This window comes from Hakea prostrata, chromosome 4 (genome assembly GCF_041222555.1).
Source record: "Hakea prostrata isolate BN-2017 chromosome 4, UWA_Hpros_2, whole genome shotgun sequence".
Classification (NCBI taxonomy): domain Eukaryota; kingdom Viridiplantae; phylum Streptophyta; class Magnoliopsida; order Proteales; family Proteaceae; genus Hakea; species Hakea prostrata.
The window spans coordinates 52,191,944-52,216,725 of record NC_142603.1 but is presented as its reverse complement, the minus strand read 5'-3'; the positions used below and the strand labels follow the sequence as shown (position 1 = coordinate 52,216,725).

Below are 24,782 nucleotides of genomic sequence, written 5' to 3'. Positions count from 1 at the left end.
AAAGGATTAGATTATGCACTTCTTTTTTTTTTTTTTGTGGTAAAAAATAGCTTTGTATAAATAACGGAAACAAAATTACATACCATAATAGAACATCCCATCCACATCATTTCTGATTAACTGTGCAAGGTCATCAGGAATGTTAGGAAGGAAGAAAATAACTTCATTTACAAAGTGACAAAATCTCGCCAAAAGGTCAGCACTAGTATTTAACTCTTGAATGTGGTGATGAGAGGTCGCGAATGTCCGCGACTAACTCTTGAGCAAACCAAGGAATGCTATACTTGCCCCATAACATTGCCACAGCAGCCTGAGAATCCGACCGCACCTGGACATGGGTATAGGCTAAATCAGATGCTTTTTGTAAGCTGCGAAGGATTGCCCTCAACTCCATTACCAATATATTCGTTTCAAACACAGCACCTGCTATAGCAAAAATAGCAGCTCCCGCTGCGTCTCGTGCGAGAACACCATACCCACCAAGAGCAGACCGAATAGATTCATCACAGTTCACCGAGATCCACCCATTCGGAGCAGAAGTCCATTTTACCGCCCTTGCCACTGGGAGCCGAAATTTCACCTTAATCTTCCATCGGTGGAAAAACTCACGGTTAGCAGGGGAATCAATCACCATGCAAGCACCCCTTGAAAACCTATTTTGTATGTTAGAACATGCTTTCAGTGTAAATGGATAACTGAAATCCACTTTCGAATTCGCATCTGCATCTGTTTGGGGTATCTAAATCCATCTGATTACTAATAGGATGTGGATAGGGCATACCCCTTTCTTACTGTTATTATCCAGATAAAAATTATCCAATTAAATTACATTTAGATTTATTATTTTTATCTTTATAAATTTTTTACTCGTGATATGTGATTATTTTTTCAGATTTTCTATTAAAATAGCTATCGAAGTTGCTAAATTCTTAAATTTCTAACCTAGCCCTTACAAATAAAAGGGTAAAGACGTAAACAGATAGTTGGGTATTCATTTGTATTCATGCTCATTTATAAGAATTTACTTAAAAAAATAATTATCCGATTATCCTCCAAATCCGACAGAATCTATCAAAAAATCGATAGGATATTATTTGAATCCGTCCGAATATAATAGGATGCAGATATGCTATTACTACTATCTGATCCGAATCCGGTCCGCTTCTTTCCCACATGATCAAAGAGATTTGGTGCAATGAATTGATTTTCTCCCCAAACCTGAGTTTACGTGAATCTTGAGCTGTGTTTCTTTGCAAAAGTTGGGTTGAAAAAAAAAAAAAAAACATGGTGAGGGAGAAAGAAAGGAACAGATTTTGTGAATCTTGGATCCCATTTTTTTTTCTTTTTTCACAGTCTCACATATTTTGTTGACAATGACATTGAGGATCAACTTGATAAAGAGGAAGAACTGGTGCTGATTGGAGGGGTTTTAAATGGATGACCGTTTAGAACACAAGCTATCACAGAAGGCCTAGTCAAAATATGGAATCTGAATAGAGGAGTCTATTTCGAGGAAGTGGGAGACAACTGCTACACGTTCCAATTTGATTACGCCTTGATCCGAAAAATGTCTTAACTGGAGGCCCCTGGTCGGTTGCTGGAAACCTGCTAATGCTAGACAAATGGTCGCCCACTGGATAATGGAATCTTAAACTCATTGATATTTGGTTGAGCTCCATGAAGTCCCAAGAGAGCTCTTAAAAAAAAAAGCAATTGAAGATAATACTTCAAAAAAAAAAAGAGAGCTCCATTAAAAAGCAACACGCCACGCTTAGGAAACCACAATTAAAGAATCAGGAAAAAAAAAAACTTTCTCTCAAGAAAAAATAGGGGAAAATGCAGCTTCAAATCAATACAACTTACCTGAAAAAACAACAAATGCTAGACAAACCTAAAATCATGTAGACAAGATTCAAGACATCGGTCCGCTCTTTGAAGATTGAATTTCTTTCTTTCATCTTCAATGATGTTTGTGCCTTTGCCAATGATTCCTCTTCACTTCCACCAACCCATCCGAGTAAGTTACTCGTATGTTGAGTGGATCCGTCTTTAACCCTGGACAATCCACTATTATAAATCTTAGAAGGGGACAATGCAAGATGTGGTTGCCACTGTATAAGTTATGTAATGCAGGTAGCTCTCTCAGTATTAATTCCTCCAGTACTGGGAAGGGTGAGATGTCTCCATGAGCAAACGCCCCAACTTGTATTTCTTTTTCTTCCTCCTCCTCTGCTGCTTCAATTATTACTTCCATCTTATTGCAAGATTCAACTGTGATTTTCTTCAAGTTGTTGAATTGGCGGGGCATTTCCTTGGTGAATACCATGTTCAAGCTATGACATCGCAGTATTTCTATTTCTGACAATCGACCAAAGTAACTTGATGGTGTGCGGCTAACAAGTATCTTTTCCAATTTAGGCAAACTTTCTAGCAGTAACACGCAAGCTGCATCCTCATGAGTGCTAGAGACTTCCGCGCGTTCCGTCACAATCTCCAAATCTCCACAACCTTTTAACTTGGTAATTGTAGCACCTATGTGCACACATTTGACACCGGGGCAACCATCAAGTGTTAGTTCCTCTAGTTTTCGGGATTGATCGATAGCCTGTAGAGCTTGCTCTACCACCGTGCAACGTGTCAATGATAATTTCCTAATCTTATCAACCAACGGTTTGAACCAATCATCAGAGATAATGATACCTTCGAATCCAATGGTAACATATCTCAAATATTTCAAGCAAAGCAACTCCTCGACATCAATAGACGGACTTCTCATCTCCACCACCTCTTCCCTTTGTCCTTTTGCACGAGATTCACTCACGTCCCCTTTGCCATGATCTCTAGCCTTCACCAACCTCCATTTTATATTTCTAGCTCCATGCAATCTCGCTTCCTCCAACTTATGTAGACGAGAAAATACCCCCTCTGGAATAGAAGCTTTGCTCCATTCAACATTTAAGTATCTTAAATTGCTTTCCCACCCCTCATCTTCGAGTCCGAGGATTTGCTGGTATAAACTATGACAATTACGTAGATCTAATACTTGCAACCGCCAGAGCATTCCCAATGGAGGCAATGCTCTTAAGTCTACACACCCCCGTAGCCTAAGCACCCGAAGATTCTCCAAATATGATACAGACTTTGGGAGGCATTCTAATTTTGTATGAGAAAGATCAAGGATTCTAAGATGATTCATGTGTTGGAAGAAATTTGTTGGGGGAATAATGCGGAATCTCCTACTTTCCCTTAATAACAAAGTAGTAAGTTTTCGGCATGTCTCTCCCAACTCCATCAACCCCACTATTCCAGAATTTACTAGTGAAATTATTGTTGCATCTACCCACTCAGTTGCCGATGGTGCCTCTTCAACTGATCTATTGATCCTTACCAAAAATTTGTGGTTACTACTGTCGGAGTGCATGGAAGAAATTATCCAGATAGCAAGATCTCGCATCATATCATGCATTTTCACTGTACCTTTTATCTCCCCTTCTTCCAACATGGAAGCAATTTTCAGGCTCTCAATCAGATCCTCTCCTTTAGCCCAAGCAGCTTTCAAGTTCCCTGAGTTGCCGACTAATCCCTCCCCAACACAATAATCCAAAATCTCATCATCCCCTATGTTATAGTCTTCAGGGAAACATGCACAATAAAGAAATAGGCTCTTGAGCATACTATTTTCCAACCAATCAAAACTGAATTTCAAAGGAACAAAAACGTCATCCTTCATACCTCCACGCTCTGGAGATGATCGTTGCATTTCTTCTAAGGCAGTTTCCCAAGACCCACGTAGTCGACGATTTGCCATCGCACGAGCAACAGTGACAATTGCTAGAGGAAGACCTTTGCACTCTTGGACAATTTTTCGAGCATAGTCCTCTATTTCAGCACCATCTGCAACATGTTGACCAGCTTTTTCAACAAAGAGGTTCCATGATTCCTCCGCTGATAGTGGCTGCATTTTTATAGTTTTCTTAGCACCCATATTAGTGCAAGCATCTTCACTCCTACTGACCACTAGGATCTTGCTGCCGCGTTTGTGCTTTCGAGGGTGAGGGATTCCAACATCCCCGATCTTGAACTCCGATTTGGGCCACACATCATCCAAGATTAGAAGAAATTTCTTCCTTCCTAGCGCCTCGAATAACTTCTCTGTAGCATCACCCTCACTAGATAGATCTAATCCAAGGCGCTTACCGATGCTGGTTTGGATACTTGTTACGGTGGGAGTGGCAGACACTGTTACCATTATCACGGCTTGAAAACAAGGATTCTTGTTGATTAAGTGATTGTTCACTTGTTTGACCAGATAGCTTTTGCCCACTCCACCCATGCCGCATACTCCGATGATCCCAGTTTCAGGGTCATGTATGCAATCAAGTATCTGCTTCAGCACGAATTGAGTCAATTGTTGGTTCTCGGTTGTTATCACCTCGATTGGCATCTCTACAACAATCTTCAGAGATGGCTGCCTTGTCAGAACAATTTCTTCGCCCTGCCTCTCCTTCGCCTTTAGCGCCAGGTCTACGGACCTCTTGCTCATTTTGTAGCGCGACCAGCAGTTCATGCTGATGCACCCTCGCCCACCTTCTTCCTCTAATGACTTCTTATCTATGTTAGCAGCTTCTTCTTCGATTTTAGCGACGGCTTCGAACCAGTTGCTCGCCGAGTCAGTCTTCACGAGTCCAACGTTTTCTTCTGCTTTGAGACTGCTTTGCTCATCATTCCTCCTTGCCTGGAGATCTTTAACTGCACCTTGCAACTCTCCTACGTTATCTTTGAAGCTCCTCAAGTACTTAAGCCGGCGAACCAAGGGAGCAATCAGATAAGTGTCGATAAGACCCAGAAATGGCTGAACGATACTCATGATACTCATGATAACGTAATAGAAGCGAAAGAAAGAAGATGGGAGTGCAATTAACTCGGTGAGCTTTTATTATAGGAATAAATAGGGTAACTAGGCTAGAAATTGGGGAGCAAGTGGTGATGCATCTGAGAATGAAGATTAAAAATGCAGATTCGAAATGCCCAAGACAAAATATATAAAGAAGCTTAGGGAAACTTATGGACAGATCACAAGTTATGGAGATGGTAGAAATGGAGTTGCAGTGAAGAGTTCCAGCGGAGGAGGAAGTTGGAAAATGGAAAGCCTGCAAAAGAAGAGAGAAAGAAGAAAAGACAGATGATGAGGAAGACTTGAGAGACTTCTTGGGTGCTGAGGGAGGCTATGATGATCGATTTCAAACCTATGTAATATTATTTATAACGAATCAATGGCCTGTAGGAGTGACTCTCAAATGGGCCATGTGCCCATGTGGCCCATGTGCCCATGCACATGGCCCATTTGCCCATGTGGCGATGATTTATATATATATGTCTAGTGGTAAGGGTTGTTTTTTTTTTTGGTAGGAGTGGTAAGGGTTGTTAAACGTCTCTTTCATGGGTAAGCTTTCGTGATTGAGGCAAAAAGAAAAAAAGCTTACATGGATATTTGAACCTATCCTCTACAGCGTCCATGAGAATGGCATTAAGTTTACAAAAAAAGAGAATGGCATTAATATAATGAGGTTTTCTATTTCTTAATCCTTATTGTGTTTCTAGGTTAGCTAACAGTAATCTTGAATGAAGAGAATGGCATCTCCAATGGTGCAGATTTATTGCAAGTTATATACAGAATTACTTTTTTCGGTAGCATGTATTCAGAATTTATATATGATAAAATGGTCATACCGCACTCGTTGGCTTTGTCAGCTGTGTCTGAAAGAGACCTTTCTGTGAGTGCGCTTCTAGTGCATTGAAAGGCAGTCTCTTGTTAGAGGCCTAAAGTCTTAGAAAGTCTGTTGTAATTAATGACTGGTATCCACTTGGTCAACAAAAGCCAATCCACTTGTTCATCCTCTGTTCCTTCCAGATTTCCCCTCCCTCCACCCTCCCTTTATTCCATCCCCAAAAGCCTCTGAGGTCCCAATTATAATGACTGGTATCCACTTGGTCAACAAAAGATAAGAAAGAGACGTTTTGTTTTCTTCTATTTTGTTTTCTAATCTATTAAATTCAGAATTCAAATTTTCAAACAGAACAAGACTTAGACTTGCGATGTTTTAATTTTCAAAAGCAAAAAGAGAACAAACGCAGAAACACTACCATTCCACATTGATCTGGCATTTAGGCTCATAGTTCTGGAGAAAGTGATAGCCCAACTGTACTCCTATTTTAATTATGCCAAAGAAAAACAAAGAACAAGAAGATTGATACAGATGTGAAAGCAGCAAAAACAACAGTGAAGTAAGCATTCAACTGCTAACTAATTACCAAAAACTCTTACAATAATGACGATTTTAAATTGTGCTAAAGCCAAGAATTTCACAGTAACATTGATGGGGAAAGAAAGAAAAATGATACGGACAAGTGGAGTTGATGATTGAGCAATTCTTTTCTATTTTTTCCTTTTTATAAACAGGATTCTTTTAAATGAGGAGACAACTGAATCTCCTGAAGCCATGCATGCAGTGAAATTAGGCCTTAATTGAGCAATTTATGGCAACACATGCATAACCCATTTGCTAATTAATACAATAAAAATAAAATATGGCAGCACTGTTTGTTTGGACGGTTGTGTGAGCTAGCTAGCTAGCTACTATTTGTTTCTCGAGTCCTTTTTTTTATATAGTCAATTGATCACATTCATCATTCATTTTTAATTATTAGTCATTCTTTTATAGTTCAATTGGTAACGTATGTCGGGTGGTTATAGTTTTTTAATTTCAATCTTCCTAGTGTTTATCCTTGAAGTCAATAACTTTAATAAAAAAATAAGACTTCTACATATGAGAGATGCAAAAGAAATCTGAGAGCCGCAACAACTGCAGTGTGAGAACAGGTAGATTTGTGAAAGCATTGCACCAACTGCAGTGTGAGAACAGGTAGATTTGTGAATGAAAGAATGGTGTTGTCTGCTATATATGGCTTGTGATCATGGCGTGCATCTAAATTAAATAATCACCAGTTGATCAATCCAGGTCTCTTTGCTGGTGACATTTTCTATTTCTTAATCATCCTCGTGTTTCAAGATTAGCAGAGGATAATCTTAGATTAAGATTTAAATCTATTAAATTCGTAATTCAAAATTTCAAATAGAAGTAGACTTGCAAGTTGCAAAGCCTTAATTTTATTATTCTCATGAAAGAAAATTAAAGATGGACTAGAAACAAATATCGTAGAGATATTGCATTTGAAATGCCGAAGACAGATCCCCAGTCATGAATTTGATTAAGGCTAGCTGTTATCTATATGCTTTCTTGGCTCCCTCAAAGGTTACCTATGGAAGCTCCCCATGCCTCCAAGAACTCTACACTTCTTATGGAAATCACTACATCAGAAACTTCCAACGTACAGGTGATTTGTTACTGCTTCGTGGCTGCAATGCTCCCCCAATTTGTTTATTCTATGGCCATTGCGTAGCTTTCTCCCAGCATGTCTACATCCAGTGTTCTTGCTCTTCGAATATGTGGAGGTACTTGCATTTCACTTCTTTAGATACTTCGATGTCACCAGAGTCTCAACTCCAGAGATTTATAAAGGTTATTATCAATTAGTTGATAAGCGAGACATGGTGTTGAAAATGCTTGAATCTCTATGACTCTATGACTCTATGGCAACACTGGAAGTTGTACATTAGTCTTTATGATGATAATATCTTGCCAATGATTGATCCGTTATGTCTCACTATTCAGTGCTCTTGGGTGTTGTTGCTCCAAGATCTGCCTGCTCCAGTTCGGCCAAGAAGCGTGTCGAACCAAGGATATGTTCACAAGAAAAACACGTGAAAGCGGGATGCCTCTGCGGATGTGAAACCGCCTACAATAGCAAAGTTAAATTTCTAAATAACACAATTCTTTACAGAGAAGAATAAATGCCCAAAAAGATGAAGTTCTTTTGGGTAGGTTCAGAAGTTAATGCAAGGTTCACTTGGTTTTACTTGTCCTTACTAGATGAAGGTCCAAATGACCATTTTTATGGAAAAAGGAACAACCAAGAGACGATAGATGCTAACCATTAAATGGCCAGATACGATTCCCAACAAATAAAAAAGAAATTGTTTTCCAATGAATTTCGATTTAACTACAAATCATCGGTTAGGAATTAGGAAAGCAAAAAAAAAAAAAAAAAAAATCCGTCTAAGCTTTCCTCTTCGTAAAACATCATAAATGATATTTTGATTTTATAAAATTTGTAAAATTCAATCTGAGAAGGAAACCAACGGATTTTATAGAAATTATAAATCACAACTAAGAAAGTTGTAAAATCATCCACTTTCCTATTTAAGCGCGAGAAATTTAGATAAATTGTAAATACAAGGAATTAGGAAAACCGGTCTCTAAACAAGATATAAATGTATTTTATTTTATAAAATTTGACAAAGTTTATTGGATATTGCCCATACAATGATTTGTGCAAGCAACAAACCAATTTCTCCCCCTTTTGACAATAACCAGCGGAGGAGTCATATATACATCTTCTTCAAGATTGTCATGGAAAATGGCGTTGTTGACATCCAATTGATGCAATGATCATCCTTTGATAACAGCAATGGGTTTCGATTATCTATTCAAATGGATACCTAATTAGCACCAAATTAAGTACATGGGGAGCATGCTTCTTGGACAACAATTTCTTTGTCTGTCATATTTTATGATAATGCTTGCTAGATGCATTTGTTAAACTAACAATAGAATCCCAAGGGGTATGTTCAGTTGTTAAAGACCAACACCTCATAAGTAAGAAATAAAAAATCCGTCAATTATTCTAGGGCTATAACTTCTCCCTTATATATATATGTAAACTCTCCCCTTAAAGTTAGTCGAGGCACACATCAAGTGGCTGGAGCACCTCAATTACGAAGAAAAAAGAATTACTGTATAATAATTCTTTAAGGTGGATGACAAGAATAACTCATTGATATCTTATAAAAACGAAATACGATCATAACAAAGAAAGGAAATAAAATAGGAAAAAGCACAATCCATTGAAAACACTGGAGAAACCTAGAATTATGTAGAAAAGATATTAGACAGGATGGTGTTGCTCTATGAAGATTGAATTTCTTCCACCTCCACTATTAGACAAGTTGGTAAATCTACGCATGCGCACACATCACACATGTCACACCCGAGATATCTTGAAGTACTATTTGGTCTAGATTTTGAGATTGGTTGATAGACTGTAGAGCATGCTCTACCACCTGGCAACGTGTCAGCCACAAGATCCTAATGATCTTATTAGCCAATGGTTCAAACCAATCAGAGATAATGATATCTTTGAATTCAATGGTAAGATATCTCAAATATTTCAAGCCTAACAACTCCTGAACATCAATAGACCTACTTATCTCCACCTCATCTTCCCTTTGTCCTTTGCCACTAGATGCACTCCCATCCCTTTTGTCATCTTCAGTCCTCACCCTCCAATTTATACACCCCCATCCATACAATCTCACTTCTTCCAACTTATGCATGCTAGAAAATACCCCCTCCGCAATAGAAATTTTACTGCATTCAACATTTAAATATCTTAAATTTCTTTCGCATCCCTCGTCTCCAGGTCCAAGGATTTGCAAATGTAACTTGCTACAAAATTGCAAATCCAAAACTTGCAACCGTCGGAACATTCCCAACGGAGGCAACGCTCTCAATTCCACACACCACTGTAGCCTAAGCACCCGAAGATTCTCCAAACATGACATGGAATTTGGGAGACATTCCAATTTTGTGCGAGAAAGATCAAGTATGCTTGAGATGATTCATGTGTTGGAAGAAATTTGTTGGGGGAATAATGCGGATGTGACTATTCCTTAGTAGCAAAGTAGTAAGATTTCGGCATGTCTCTTCCAACTCCCTCAGCTCCACTGCTCAAGAAGATACTAGTGAAACTCTTGTTACATCTACCCACTCATTTGCGGATGGTACCTCTTCAACAAATGGCTTGACCAAAAACTTAGGGCAATTACTACCCAAGTACGTTGAAGAAGTGATCCGCCAAAGAGCAAGATCCCGCATCATGTCATGCATTTTCACTGTACATTCTTTCTCTCCTTCTTCCAACATGCAAACGATTTTCAGGCTCTCAAGCAAATCATCTACTTTAGCTCTAGCAGCTTCCAAACTCCCTAGTTTATCTACAAAACCCTCCCCAACACAATAATTTAACATGTCATCTACCTCATCAACCCCAATGTCATAGTCTTCAGGAAAACATGCACAATAAAGGAAAAGACTCTTGAGCATATCATTTTCCAGCCCATCGAAACTGAATTTCTAAACAGCGAAAACATCTTCCTTCATACCTCGGATCTCTGAAGATGATTGTTTCATTTCTGTTAAGGCAGAATCCCATGACCCAACTGCATGACGATTTGCCATCGCGTGAGCAACAGTGACAATTGCGAGAGGAAGACCACCGCACCTTTCAACAATTTTTCGAGCAGTGCTCTCTATATCAGCAACATCAGCAACATGTTTACCAGCAACTTCAACAAAGAGATTCCATGATTCGTCCTCTGATAGTGGCTGCATCAATATAGTTTTTGTAGCACCCGTATCAGTGCAGGCATCTTTACTCCGACTGATCACCAAGATCTTGCTTCCTTTGTACTTTCGAGGGTGAGGGATTCCAACATCCTCGATCTTTAACTTGGACCACACATCATCCATGATTAGAAGAAATTTCCTCCTTCCCTAGCGCGTCGAACAACTTCTCTCTCGCATCATCCACAGTATCTTTTGTTAGATCTAATCCAAGGCGCTTACCGATGCTAGTCCGCATATCTGTCATGTTGGGAGTTGCAGACACCGTGAACATTATCACGGTATCAAAACAAGGATTGTTTTGGAAGTGATTGTTCACTTGTTTGGCCAGATAGCTTTTGCCCACTCCACCCATGCCGCATACTCCGATGATCCCAGTTTCAGGGTCATCTATGCAATCAAGTATCTGCTTCAACATGAATTGAGTCAATTGTTGGTTCTCGGTTGTTATCACCTCGATTGGCATCTCTACAACAGCCTTCAGAGATGGCTGCCTTGTCAGAACAATTTCTTCGCCCTGCTTCTCCTTCGCCTTTAGCGCCAGGTCTACGGACGTCTTGCTCAATTTGTAGCGTGACCAGCAGTTCATGCTGATGCACCCTCGCCCACCTTCTTCCTCTATGTTAGCGGCTTCTTCTTCGATTTTAGCGACGGCTTCGAACCAGTTGCTCGCCGCATCAGTCTTCACGCCTCCAGCATTTTCTTCTGCTTTGAGATCGCTTTGCTCAGCATTCCTCCTTGTCTGCAGATCTTTAACTGCACTTTGCAACTCATCTACGTTGTCCTTGAAGTTCCTCAAGTACTTTAGCTGGCGAACCAAGGGTGCAATCAGATAAGTGTCGATAAGACCCAAAAATGGCTGAACGATACTCACGATACTCATGGTAACGTAATAGAAGCGAAAGCAAGAAGATGGGAGTGAACTTAACTCGGTGAGCTTTTATTATAGGAATAGATAGGGTAACTAGGCTAGAAATTGGGGAGCAAGTGGTAATGTATCTGTGAATGAAGATTAAAAATGCAGATTCGAAATGCCCAAAACAAAATATATAAAGAAGCTTAGGGAAACTTATGGACAGATCACAAGTTATGGAGATGGTAGAAATGGAGTTGCAGTGTAGAGTTCCAGCGGAGGAGGAAGTTGGAAAATGGAAAGCCTGCGAGAGAAGAGAGAAAGAAGAAAAGACAGATGATGAGGGAAGACCTGAGAGACTTCTTTGGGTGCAGAGGGAGCGCGGCTTTGTAATATTATTTATAACGAATGAATGGCCGGCTGGAGTGACTCTCAAATGGGCCATATGCCCATGTGGCGATGATTTTAATTACTAGGAAAAGTACGTAAAAAAAATTATATATAAATATAGCGGCAAGGGTTGGTAAATGTCTCTTTCATGGGTAAGATTTTTTTTTTTTTTTTTTTTTGGGTAGAGGTAAGCTTTCGTGATTGTGGCAAAAAAAAACAATAGCTTTCATGGATTTTGAACAAATCCTCTACAGCGTACATGAGCATGCATTTTTGTTTAATGCAATATTGGCGCCCCAATAGCGTGGGCACTTTTTGAATTTCTGAGTTCAACCTATCAAGCATTAGTCCTTGAACCATCTGCACAAGTATTGGCTCTGTCAACACCCGATGGAGGCCTAGTATATCCCATGTCACATACAATTGTCCAATGTAATAAACAGAGGAAGAACACACAACTGTCCAATGTGAGTAGTTAACGAGGAGCAGAGAGAATTTCAAACTAGAGACATGAGGGCTACCAAACCACTTAAGAGTGACCTTGTAACAGCTAGACCACCACTTGGTGGTACGTCTATGAGAATGCTGCTACTTGTGCATCATGTCGTTAAAATAAATTAAATAATGACCGTTGATCATTCTCTATCTCTTTGTTGATGAGGTTTTCTCATGAATTAACTAAATGACATCTCCAATGGAGCAAATTTGATGAAAGTTGCATCTTGCATGTATGCAGTGGCATGAATATGATAAAATGATTACGCCGCCTTCCTTGGCTTCGTGCTGTGGATTTAGATTTTTAATTTATTCTTTAATAATAATTAGCAAAACTTAACGTGCATATGCACGTGGTTGGATTTCTTTTTTTTCCTTTTCTAGAAATAATTTAAGATCCGTTTTGAGAGTTCATTATAAAATATTTATGGTGGTTTTATAGTCTGAAAAAAAACTCAAATCAAATGAGAGGTTAGATGTTTGTTTCACACTAGGGGAGAATTTTTTTTTTTTTTTTTTAGATAAATATTGAGACATTACTGATTTAGTATATTATGAATTCTGTAAAATTTTTAACTTTTATAGATTTTAAACGAGACTACTCTAAAGCAAAGGCAATTCGAATTTATATATGTCTTTTATTTTACAATTAGTAAAGGACTTGTCATTTTATCTTTTAATAGCTTATTTCTATGGTTCCATGATTCTGTTAATTTGTTTATCATTTGCTTGTTTGTTAATAAGAAAATGAGTTAACTTGTTGTATAATTTTTAACCCACATCGATCCTATCCAAGAATGATTTTTTTTTTTTTTAATTGGACCCTTCAATGGAATTATTATTATATATATATTTTTTTGGTGGTTTATTTTAGTTGGTTAAATCAATAGTTGACATTTAAAATTAAGCTCCAACCTATTAACCATACCATATAGTATCTAGGGTGTATGAACCGAATTATAACCATGTTTAGGACGAATTTGGTGTCACACTATAGAACCGAATTTGATCTGCCACCAAACTTGAACCAAGTTGATTAGGATTTGGATCCAATTCTAAGGTGGACTTAAATTTTGGATTGAATTTGGGTTATATAATTATTGCTTATGATTGAACCGATGCCAAGCCAAATATCTAGTACCAAACCAAATGACGCCCTTAGAGTGAGGTTCCTGAGGTATATTCTTTAGTTTTCATTCAATATTAAGAGGGCAAAATTGAATAGTACTTAGGGTTCTTTAAGAAAATATGCTTTTTCATATACCAAATTCTCCATGTAAGAGAGATTTCAAAGTGTGTAGAAATGTTATATTGGTCTAGTGAAAAAACATATAACTGAATTTATTATTAAAAGATGTGACGTTTTAGAACAAGTTGGGGTTTTTAGATTTGTATAGTATGAGATGTTTAAAAGGGTAAATATACCTTGAGAAAGGGTGTATAGTGTTAGAAAATGATATTTTGGTCTAATGAAAAAACATACTATAACTGAATTTATTATTAAAAGATGTAAAGTTTGAGAACAAGTAGGGACTTTTAAATTTGTACAGTTAAGTATTTCTTTTTTGTTTCTCTTTTTTATTCTCTTTTTTATTTTACCTCAAAAGATGCAACTGCTGAAAATGGATACTTTCAAGGGAGGGATTATGAATATGAATCCAAGATATTTGAAAAAGTATTTATACTTTGGGAAAGGATGTTTATGGTTAGAAAATGGTACTTTGGTTTAGTGAAAAAACATACCATAACTGAATTGAGATTTTGTTTTTATTTAGTAGTATGACAATGACATTGCATAATTTACCATAATTTCTTCTCATCATCAGTTGGAAAATAAAAAATAAAGAGAAAAAGAACAAAAGTTCAAGCTAACAATAATATAATGGCATTGCATTTATAATATACAATGACTTAGTCTCAGACAAATTTGATTTTAGAGTTTTTTACACGAAACACACTATTATTGAAGTGAACTAGCATCTACTCACTATTACGGCCTAAATTACATGGCACTCTCTTTTACAGTTAGAATTTTTGTTAAGTAGAGTGTAAAATTAGCTAAATGCACTTTGGATAGTAAAATGACTTAATTACCCCCACTCAATTTCTTGCCATATCTAATTCCAAAGTGGGTGACCCACCTTCTTCCTATCCCTCACCGAAAACCACCCACCAACGCTGGAACCACCATATCCCCTCCCGAAGTGGGTGTAGTGGGTTCCTCCCATTTTTTTAAAATACTCCAATGTGTTCCATTAAGATCAACAATTCTAATAAAAAAAATGCCCAAGTCATTTTTTACAGTCAATTAGAGTCACATATGTCGGTGCTTATAGTTTTTAATTTCAATCTTCTTAGTGTTTATCCTTCAAATCAATAATTCTACCCCAAAAAAAAATCCTTCAAATCAATTATTCCAATAAAAAATAAGACTTTTCTTCAAGTCATTCTTTTAAATAAAATACATCAACATATGAGAGACGCACAGTGAAATCTGAGAGCCGCAGTAGCTGCAGTGTGCATTCAAATTAAATAATCACCTGTTGATCAATCCACATCTCTTTGCTGCAGGTGAAGTTTGTTTCTTAGGTGTTTTATTTATTTACTTATTTATTATTATTTTTTTCATCTAAGGTTCATCTAAGCTTGCTTATGTGCACCTCGATTATATCTTCAAGGAATAATTAATATTAATATAGGCAGAGGTTCGTCCATAGTCTCGAGAAAATTCAAACTCTAACCTCCTACGTGGAACCGTTGATTTTTGCCAACTGAGCCAGCCCTTAAAATTTTTGCTAATAGGGTTTTCTATTTCTTAATCCTTATCGTGTTTCGAGATTAGCTAATGATAATCTTGAATTATGAAAATGGCATCTCTAATGGTGCAGATTTATTGCAAGTTATATCCAGAATTTTAGTTTTTGGATAACATGTACTAGAATTTATATATGATAAAATGGTCATGTAACACTCCTTGGCTTTGTCAACTATGTCTGAAAGAGGTTTTTCTGTGGGTAGCATCTTGTTAGAGGCCTAAAGTCCTAGGAAGTCTATGGTTTGATCCTTCGTTCTTTTCAGATTTCTCCCTCCACTTCCCTTTTATCCCATCCCCAAAGGGCCTATTAGGTCCCAGTTACAATGACTGGCATCCACAAAGAAAGAGCCCTTTCGTTTTCTTCTACTTTGTCTTTTTAATCTATTAAATTCAGTATTCAAATTTTCAAACAGAACAAGACTTGCGAAGTATTAATTTTTAAAAGCAAAAGGAGGACAAACCCTACCCATTCCATATTGATCTGGTATTTAAGCTCATAGTTCTCGAGAAAGTGATAGCCCAACTGTACTCCTAATTTAATTATGCCAAAGAAAAGCTAAGGACAAGAAGATAGATATAGATGTGAAGGCAGCAAAAACAACAGTGGAATAAGCATGCAAACTGCTAACTAATTACCAAAAACTCTTACAATAATGACGATTTTAATTTGTGCTAAAGCCAAGAATTTCACATGCACTATTCCACAGTAACATTGATGGGGAAAGAAAGAAAAAATGATTCGGACAAGTGGAGTTTTGATTCATTGTAGAAAAATAATATACAATTAAGTGTCATGAATTTAACGGGAAAGGTGGGTGATTTTCAGAAGGGTAAATGAAGAAGATGGGTGAACAAGAAATTCCTTCCACCCTAGGATCAACATGAAAAGGTATTCTTGTCTTAGACTTTCATGTAAGTGAGTATATCATAAAACTAGTTGCCTCAATAATGAAGCTTTAGACAAGAAACATTCATTGAAAGTACTATTTCAATCTTGGATTTTTGATTATCCAACCATGATTGCATTATCACTAATATTACATAAAAAGCATGCCTGATGATTGAACAAGGTAGTATTCTTATTCCAGGACAACTGAATCTCCTTTAAAAGGGGGAGACATTACTGAATCATCCTGAAGTCAAGTAGTGAAATTAGGCCATAATTGAGCAATTTATGGCAACACATACCCATTAATTTGCTAATACAATAAAAATAAAATATGGCAGCACTGTTTGTTTGGACGGATGTGTGAGCTAGCTTAGCTACTTTTTGTTTCTCGAGTCCTTTTTTTTATATAGTCAATTGATCACATACATCATTCATTTTAATTATTAGTCATTCTTTTATAGTAGTCAATTGGTAACGTATGTCGGGTGGTTATAGTTTTTAATTTCAATCTTCCTAGGGTTTATCCTTGAAGTCAATAACTTTAATAAAAAAATAAGACTTCTACATATGAGAGATGCATAGGGAAATCTGAGAGCCGCACTAACTGCAGTGTGACTGTGTGAGAACAGGTAGATTTGTGAATGAAAGAATGCTGTTGTCTGCTATATATGGCTTGTGATCATGGCGTGCATCTAAATTAAATAATCACCAGTTGATCAATCCAGGTCTCTTTTCTATTTCTTAATCCTCCTCGTGTTTCAAGATTAGCAGAGGATAATCTTAGATTAAGATTTAAATCTATTAAATTCGTAATTCAAAATTTCAAATGGAAGAAGACTTGCAAGTTGCAAAGCCTTAATTTTTGGAAGTAAATGCAAAACGAACGCTACCCATAATCTTAATTTCTTTACAGAACTCAGCCTACGTTTCTTCTCATGAAAGAAAATTAAAGATGGATTAGAAACAAATATCGTAGTGATATTGAGGAAGCAAAACTAAAAACAGGTTTTGAAAGAGTGTCGTCAATGAATTGAAGTTTGTTTTTCGCTTTGAGAGCCGTATGCATGTGCGTCGCCAAATCGGATAAATATCACCCTTCAATGGTTGGGTGACCAAAATAGCACCCGGATTGTCCGGGTGATGAAGGAAATATGGAGAAAATGAATCCAAATCAACAGACTTACTATTAGTAACCATTGAAAATAAGGTAATTAAAAAAATGAGGAAGAAGAAAATATAACTAATTAAGATGCAGAATTGTGTTTTAAGATGATACTATATGAGACACAATCACAATAAGAAAAATGGTTGATATCTCATGCTGTTAGGTAACAATGAACAGTAAAAGAAAGATATAAAACATGGAAATGCAACATATGAAAATGTTTGTATGGAAATATAACATATGGAAAGGTTTCAATAGGGAAAACCAATCAAGTCAAATTAGGATACTAATGAAATGGAAGGATGAGATGGTATGGAAAGAGTTCAAAAAGGAGGAATGATGAATGAAAAGAATACAAATAAAATGAGAAAATAATAAGAAAGAATTCAAATTAGAGACAACTAGGGAAAAGATGAAAAATCATCCTTATCATGCCTAAAAATTCCAACCCAGATTTCTCACATTCAAATATCCATGTCATTGATTTTTTTAGTTTATTTCGATCCTAGAAAGTTATTTTGGTTGTAGTTCACATTTAACATTTGTATTCTTTGAATTGATGGGAGAAGGATTCCCTTTCCAAAGTGGAGCAAACCAGTGAAATGTTTGTAAATTTCAGGGTAAAACGTCAAAGAAAAAGCTAGTGACGTTGATGGTATTCCCAAGTGTTCTTTGGGAGTCCTCGAAAATCCTCAATTCCGGCAGGGGAGGTGGGAAAGGTGGAGGCAGTGGTCGTCGGTATAGGAAGGGGTGGTGATGGCCAGCGGTGGTGGGGTTTCCAAGGAGACGTAGGAAGAAGATAGGTACACAGTAAGTGAGAAGGGCATTTTGGTCATTTATATGGGTGAAATGTATTATTGTCCATAAACAACTAAAATTTAAAAACTTAACAATCAAAGAGTCAAAATCCAACCATAGGCAACTTGAAAAGTCAATCATGGGCAGTTTAGAATTTTTTTCGCTCAAGTTAGTAGTCAAGAATTTAGACCAACTTAAGTAGGCGCCATGAAAAAAGCTCGTAAGTATTTAAGAATAAAAGATAGCTAAACCTCTGCTGTATTTTTAAGGAGTAGGATCCATCCAAAGCCCATGTCCAATTCTTAAAGGAGAAAAAGACTGCAATTGCCCAATGAAAATATTTGCCCCAATTCTCATGGGCCAAGCTACAGTGTTTCGTGGGTTGGCCGTAGTGATTTATGAGGCCCAACAGCGAGGGCCCATTACTGGCCACGCCACCTCCTTGCCCACAAAAAACTTGTGGATTCCTCTGCAATTCCTGAAGCCCAACCCTAACAGCTTAAATGATCTCACAGAGGTATTTTGAAAAAGAGATTATCACTATTATCCCCTGTACTATAGCTCAATTACTGATCAAGCCTTGTTCTTTTTAAATTCACCGCTACCTCTTCACCAAGTCCCTTCTAAAGTCGGATATATAATATTCATTTTGTCCTTCATTAGAATTATTGATGCCACTTGTACAAGCACTATTTTGAAATTTTGCAAAATATAAAAATAACAAATCATTAATTAACTGAAGGAACTTAAGAATCCTTTATAGGGGATAAGGTTATAATTAAACTATAGCACAAGGCAGCGTGATTAACTATCCTTTAAAAAAATTTAAAAAAAAAAAAAAAAAAATTGCTTTTTGCATGTTGTGATTGACCCTCATGTTAGGTCAAAGTAACATTAAAAATTACTATTTCTTAAGATGGTTTACCAACCTTGCCAACCAAGCAAGCGCTCTATATATCTGCAAGGCATGCAAACTCTTCCACAACCATTGCTTTTTTAGGCACAAGATAACAAAGAACATGAAAAAACGAACGGAGGTGAAAACAGAATCTGGATCACCACAAATTCGGTGGGACCCACTGAAAAAATTATAAAATAAACAAATCCTTTCATCACCCAACTCCTGAGTCCCCTTGTATTTATAGTGGTAAAGCCATCTGGGAGCACAAAGTGCTATCCCGATGAGTAGCTGATCCGAACTCACGAAAACACACCCAAATAAAGAAAGATCCCTTCTCGAAAATCCCATTCTGTCTAGAAAGTGGGGGAAGGGAAGGGACACGCAAAAATGGTTATTCACCGCGTCCAGTAGTCGCATTAATCTTGTCTTGTCTCCAAAAGGGTGAAAACGATGATGGCATATTGACTTGATAGATGGAGATCCAATATTACAAAAAAATATCTCTAAGACAGATTTCAACTTCCTTTTCTATTCAACTTTCTTGGAAAGCTACTCTCAAAGTTGGATTCTTATGGTTAGGCTGGCCGGTGCGTTGTTTGTACGATTCAAACTCGTATGTGAACTTGATTAAGTCTATCTAGGTTGCAACATGGTCGGTTTGGATCGGGCTTTTGCAATCCATAATCTAATCCTATATATATTTTAATTTAAGTACATTTCTTGTTTGACCCTAATTTTAGAATCAATGATTATTGCCCTTGACCCTAAGCCCTACAAGGTTAAGTCAAGCCCATTTTCGCACTGATTATCATTAATTGGGTCGAGTTTAGATAGGTTGGCTATAGTTATGGCCCTGATTGGCACTGTCCCTAATCCTAATTGGCCCTGTCATTGACCTTAAATCGGCCTTGGCCCTAATTGTACTTGGCTTAGATTGGTCTTGACTAAGGGTGTCAATAGCGTACCAAAACTATTTAACCTTACTGAACCACGCGGTCTAAAACCACACTGTACCATACCGTTTAAAATTTGGTACGGTACATATTGAAATTGAATTTCTTCGATATGGTTTTGCTTTCAAGTACTCATACCGTCGATATGTACCGAAACCATACCAAATTAAGGGTATAAATGTAATTTTACAATTAAAACATTTTACCTTTACTCTATCCCTAATTCTTTGTTCTAGTTTTTCGTTTCGTCCTTCACTCTTCTTCTTAGATTTACTTGCTTTTTCTTTATTGATATCAGATCTATCGATTGTTTGATTGCAATTTCATTAGGATCTTAATGAAATAATACCAAAAGTGTGTGTTTGTTCATACCAAAAGTGTATCACCCTAGATACCGTGTTTAAACCGTTTTCCCGCACCGCTTTTGCAAATACTAAAATCATATAGTACCGTGTAAATTCGGTACGGTACGGTTTTGATTTTCGGTATTCAAAGTTAGTACAATATCGATTGACAACCTTAGTCTTGACCCTGTCTTTGGCCCTAATTGGTCATATCTCTGGTCTAGCCCTGATTGGCCCTATATTTGATTGGCCATATCCTTATCCTTGTTTCTTAATTCATTGAGATCAAGTATCAGACGTTAAGGTGTTAACATCTAAAAAACTCCCTTTCTAAGGTGTTAAAATAGGCATAATAAATAATTTTAAAAGTTAAGGAGTAACTCCCAACATGATGAAAACTAATGATTTGAGAGCTCTAATAATAACAAAAAACTAGTGTTTAAGTAGGCTTTCATTTTTATTTTATTTTTTCCTCATTCACTTGATGATCTCATGTAGATGCGTACATTAGATCACTTTACAACAATACTTAAGTTTGTGTTTATTAGAAGCTTAGGTTCAATCTGAGTTGTCCATATGGTATCAAGGTGTTAAAGAAATATATAAATTAAAAAATAGGTCGCCTTGTTCAATCTGTTTGAAGTTAGTGTGAGGTCTCATTTCATTTAGTTGTCCCTAGTTCATTATCTTCTTTGAAATACTGAAATTCCTCTTTTCTAGGGTTTTCTAATTTGCTATTCAATGAAAATTAGAATTACTATATGTAAGCTTTGAAAAAAAAAAAAAAAGAAAGAAAGAAAGAAAGAAAAAAACCTTATCTCGATTCTCAATTTCTAAGATAATGGTCGAACATCACTCCAATGACCAATCTGTCTTTACCCCAAGTTTCTCTCTCCTGCTCTTTTTTCTATTTAACCTCCCTTCTATTGTTTTTCTCTAGTGGCAAAAAGTTGAGATTATTTATGAAAAGAAACAGGTAGAGAGAAAAATTGGAATAAAATTTGGACAGATATAAAGATACAAGTCGACTAATAGAGAAGGTCATCGAGCTCTTTTTGTACATTTAAAAACATCGGAAGAGATCTAATAAAATGAAATGTTCATCTTCAAAGTTAAGCCGTAGGTAATTATGTTTTTGTTCACAATTATTTGATAAATTAATATCCCTATTGAACAAAGAAAAATCCATATTCAAAACCTTGTTAACAAGAAAATCAACGGTAATTTAGTCTTCTAACCAAAAAAAAGTTATTTTTTTATAATAAAAAAAATTAGTGGTATTTTAGTTACAAACATAACTATTTATCGTTGATTAGGGTTTTTTAGATACAACATTCGAGATAAATGAAATATATCAATATTTTTGGGAACTAAAAATGACTTTGGTCGAACCTTTAACGGGTCCAAATAAAAATTACTTACTAAAAAATAAAATAAAAAGTGAACTCATAGTCTAATATGTTCAAAATGACTCAAGGTCAAAATCAAGGCTTATATCAAGGTTAATACAAAGATCCGGGTCAAACTCAAGGACACGGTCAAGATTAAGGAAAAAATCAGCATCAAGATTAGGGCCGAAATAGGGTCAAGATTAGGGCCAAAATTAAGATCAGGATCAAAGCTAGAGTTAGGGTCAAAATCAAAGCCAAAATCAGGGTTAGGATTATGGCAAAAAATCAAGGATGGGTTAGGATGGATGCCTCGGGCCAAAAGTAATCTCAAGTCCACGCTTGGCCCTAGTTAAGACCTGAATATTTTGGCCATATTCGGCTCAGGATGGGTCAAGGCTACCATGGTCAAACTTGCCCCTCTAATCTAAGTCCATCTTCCTAGTGTTACTAATAAAGATTTTGATCCTTTATTGTTTTATTTATCATTTCTTTGTTACTCACTCAAATGGCACCGTATGTTCATGAATGGAGTCATGATTTAGTATCAACAAGAGCGAATATTGATACTTTACATATGGAAAAAGGTTAGAGGAAAATTTTCAAACAAAAAAAAAATTAGGAAGATAAAATCTGAAATTTAAAAAAATTATAAAATAAAAAAAAAGAAGGTAGGGGATTGGGCAAGGTCTGTATGTGTTTAAAAATAACATCTTATGACCACTTGCTTTGAACTTCAAAACTCCACTTTCTACCCTAAAAGATTCACTGATGGATGGATTTTCATTTTGAGTAACAGACAGTAGAGCAATGGAGGTAGAAAACTATTTTTGTTTATATGCTTTAACATTCAAGTAAGGAGGCAGAAATATTCCCAAGAATTCAAAGCTCATTACTGGAAAGAGTTCTCACCATTCTTAAGAGGTAGACGAATATGCAAGTCAAATCAATCGTCTTGCAAAAATAGAGTCATTCACATATATGGAACGATAAGAGAGAAAGAGTGAAAATTTAATGATAGAAAATCGATAAAAAAAAATTCCCCACCTATGTTCTAAAATGCACTCTTCATATCCATTCCCACATTTGAACATTCACATGAAAAAGAAGCTCTTTTTTTTAGTATAAAAAAGGCTCTTTGACATTACAAGAAAATAAATATTTATGTAAAGATCATGGACTCTATAACACCAAGGCACTATTCTCCAATAACAATATTAATCTAAATTATATATAAATATATATATATATACCTTTTTGTCACCAACATACGGATTATGAGAAGATACACGTAGAAACTAATACACTATTGTGGCATTATTTTTCCCATACGTGTGTACATATCCATGATTCATGAATGAATGCCGTGTAATGACAAAACACACTTGTCAAATTTAAGCCCTCGTGTCTACATATGTGAGAAGGGTTTTATATTAGTTGAGTGTCATTATAAAAAAAAAAAAAAATTTATGTGAAGAAAATTGGAATAGAGAGGCACCATAAAGCATCATTGAAATGTGAAAGATGGAAAGAGTTTATATTAATAAATGATACGTAGGGTATCATGTCAATATCAGACATTGACATAACATATATGTATCATAATCATCTTTTCATAAATGGCCTTTGGAGATTTTCAAAGAACACCTATGCAAGAGAACTTAGACCAATTGATATCTAGAGAAAACTTAAGCCAATTGATATCTTACGCCGTTTCATGACATACATCTTAAGACAATTATGTGTTTAAACATTATCTTCAAAACTTAGATGGTTCTACCTAAAAAAAAGACTGATTAGATTGCATTCCATCACATTTGTAATATGATTCTCCTCATTAGACAGTGAAAACTTAAATAATAAAAATTAGACACCTTGGGTTTCTCTCCCATTTCTTTTAGGAGAAAGTTTTTCAATACTTGCGAAGTATAATTTAACCAGTTCTCTAGGGTGATTTACGCTTGTCCTTCCCGCATGAGGGGAAAAAAACCAACAAAAAAAATAATCACCAAAACAAGTTGTAGTTCTGCAGTTCATATTTCAATTCGCAATCACTAGCAAATATTGATCCAACAAATACAAATACATAAAATTATATCCTCAAATCAATGAAACACCAAAACAATTATTGCACCATGGGTGATAATCAAGAGGAATCGAATGTAGGGTTAGAGAAATTAAGATTTGCAAAAGAAAATCAAAGAATGAGACCTGATATGTGTTTGACAAATCTGATATATTGTGTGAATCAATCTAAATTGTAATTAGATCAAGCAAAACCCAAGAAAATTCAAATTCTTGATCTCATATCATCCAAGTGTGAATGCATAATACCCATCTCCAGCAGTACTTCTTAAACCCTAAGATTATGGTAATAGTGACATTTGACTCTAATGGTTTAACGTCACTGCTGAGGCTATACAAGAAATTAAAGCGTTTGCTTGACAAGGAAGAAAAAGAAAAGTCTCATGAGAAGAAATTTGAAGCATTACCCACCAAGTTAAGATTGTCTCGTTCTTCCATGATACAAAATTGTTGAAGCCACAGAGAACTTATTTTGGAACGTAACGCCATCTAAGTTGGACCTCAAAAGAGAAGTCATTATTTAATGGTCCTTGTAGCTGCTTCTTCTTCTTTAAGAGATCGACCCGTTACCTAAAAATGGACCTGAAAGTAGTCCAATGCCATGGACTTTAATAATAAATATTTAAATATCGTTTTCATCACCACAGGTGCAACCATCAAGGTGGGCCTGAAAATCAAATCTCATAAATTATATAAGTTAAATTTCATTTTCAGGACCACCATTATTGTGCCACAATTTGTCATTTGCATGTATTGCCGTGCAACAAAAGAGAGACCCCATCAAAGCTCAACAATTTTCTTTAGCCACAAAACACATGATTAACGATTTTCATCTTTCTTCTTTGTAAGAGAAATTCTATTTTTGATTCATTTTGTTAATATTTAAAAATAGAATTTTCTTTCTAAATGTGTTGTGATAAAATGTAAGGATAATATAATCAGATTACAAGTCAATCAATCTTATCTCAATTAAACGAAGATCTTTCCTTTTTTTATTAGCGCTATTAAGTCATACTTAAACATAATTATGACAGTAATTTTACTTTTCTTTCCTTATTATATTCCTAAGGTCATCTTAGGTCATCTATTGGCTCTTTTCGTTTCTTCAACCTTGAATTAAATC

The 24,782-nt window shown here is 36.2% G+C and overlaps 2 protein-coding genes and 1 pseudogene across 2 annotated transcripts; all 3 read right to left on the bottom strand.

The window, feature by feature from the left end:
- Positions 1-202: 202 nt before the first annotated feature.
- On the bottom strand, positions 203-634 carry LOC149019518 (uncharacterized). The gene has a single exon (XM_089154101.1). The coding sequence runs from the start codon at positions 632-634 to the stop codon at positions 203-205; it is 432 nt and encodes a 143-aa protein (XP_089010227.1).
- Positions 635-1,751: 1,117 nt separating this feature from the next.
- Positions 1,752-5,214, bottom strand: LOC149019517 (disease resistance protein RPS2-like). The gene is made up of 2 exons (XM_089153515.1): positions 3,733-5,214; positions 1,752-3,630 (listed from the first exon to the last, which is right to left on the bottom strand). Exons 1-2 carry the CDS (start codon positions 4,874-4,876, stop codon positions 1,961-1,963), a joined length of 2,814 nt encoding a protein of 937 aa, XP_089009641.1. The 5' UTR covers positions 4,877-5,214; the 3' UTR covers positions 1,752-1,960.
- Positions 5,215-8,901: 3,687 nt separating this feature from the next.
- Positions 8,902-11,798, bottom strand: LOC149019516 (disease resistance protein RPS5-like; annotated as a pseudogene).
- Between the last annotated feature and the right edge of the window lie 12,984 nt (positions 11,799-24,782).

Coding starts and splice junctions, on each gene's coding strand:
- LOC149019517 (XM_089153515.1), bottom strand. CDS start 4,876: ATGAGTATCATGAGTATCGTTCAGCCATTTCTGGGTCTTATCGACACT. Junction 3,631..3,732: donor ATCATCTCCAGAGCGTGGAG/GTATGAAGGATG, acceptor GTTTCCCTGAAG/ACTATAACATAGGGGATGAT.
- LOC149019518 (XM_089154101.1), bottom strand. CDS start 634: ATGGTGATTGATTCCCCTGCTAACCGTGAGTTTTTCCACCGATGGAAG.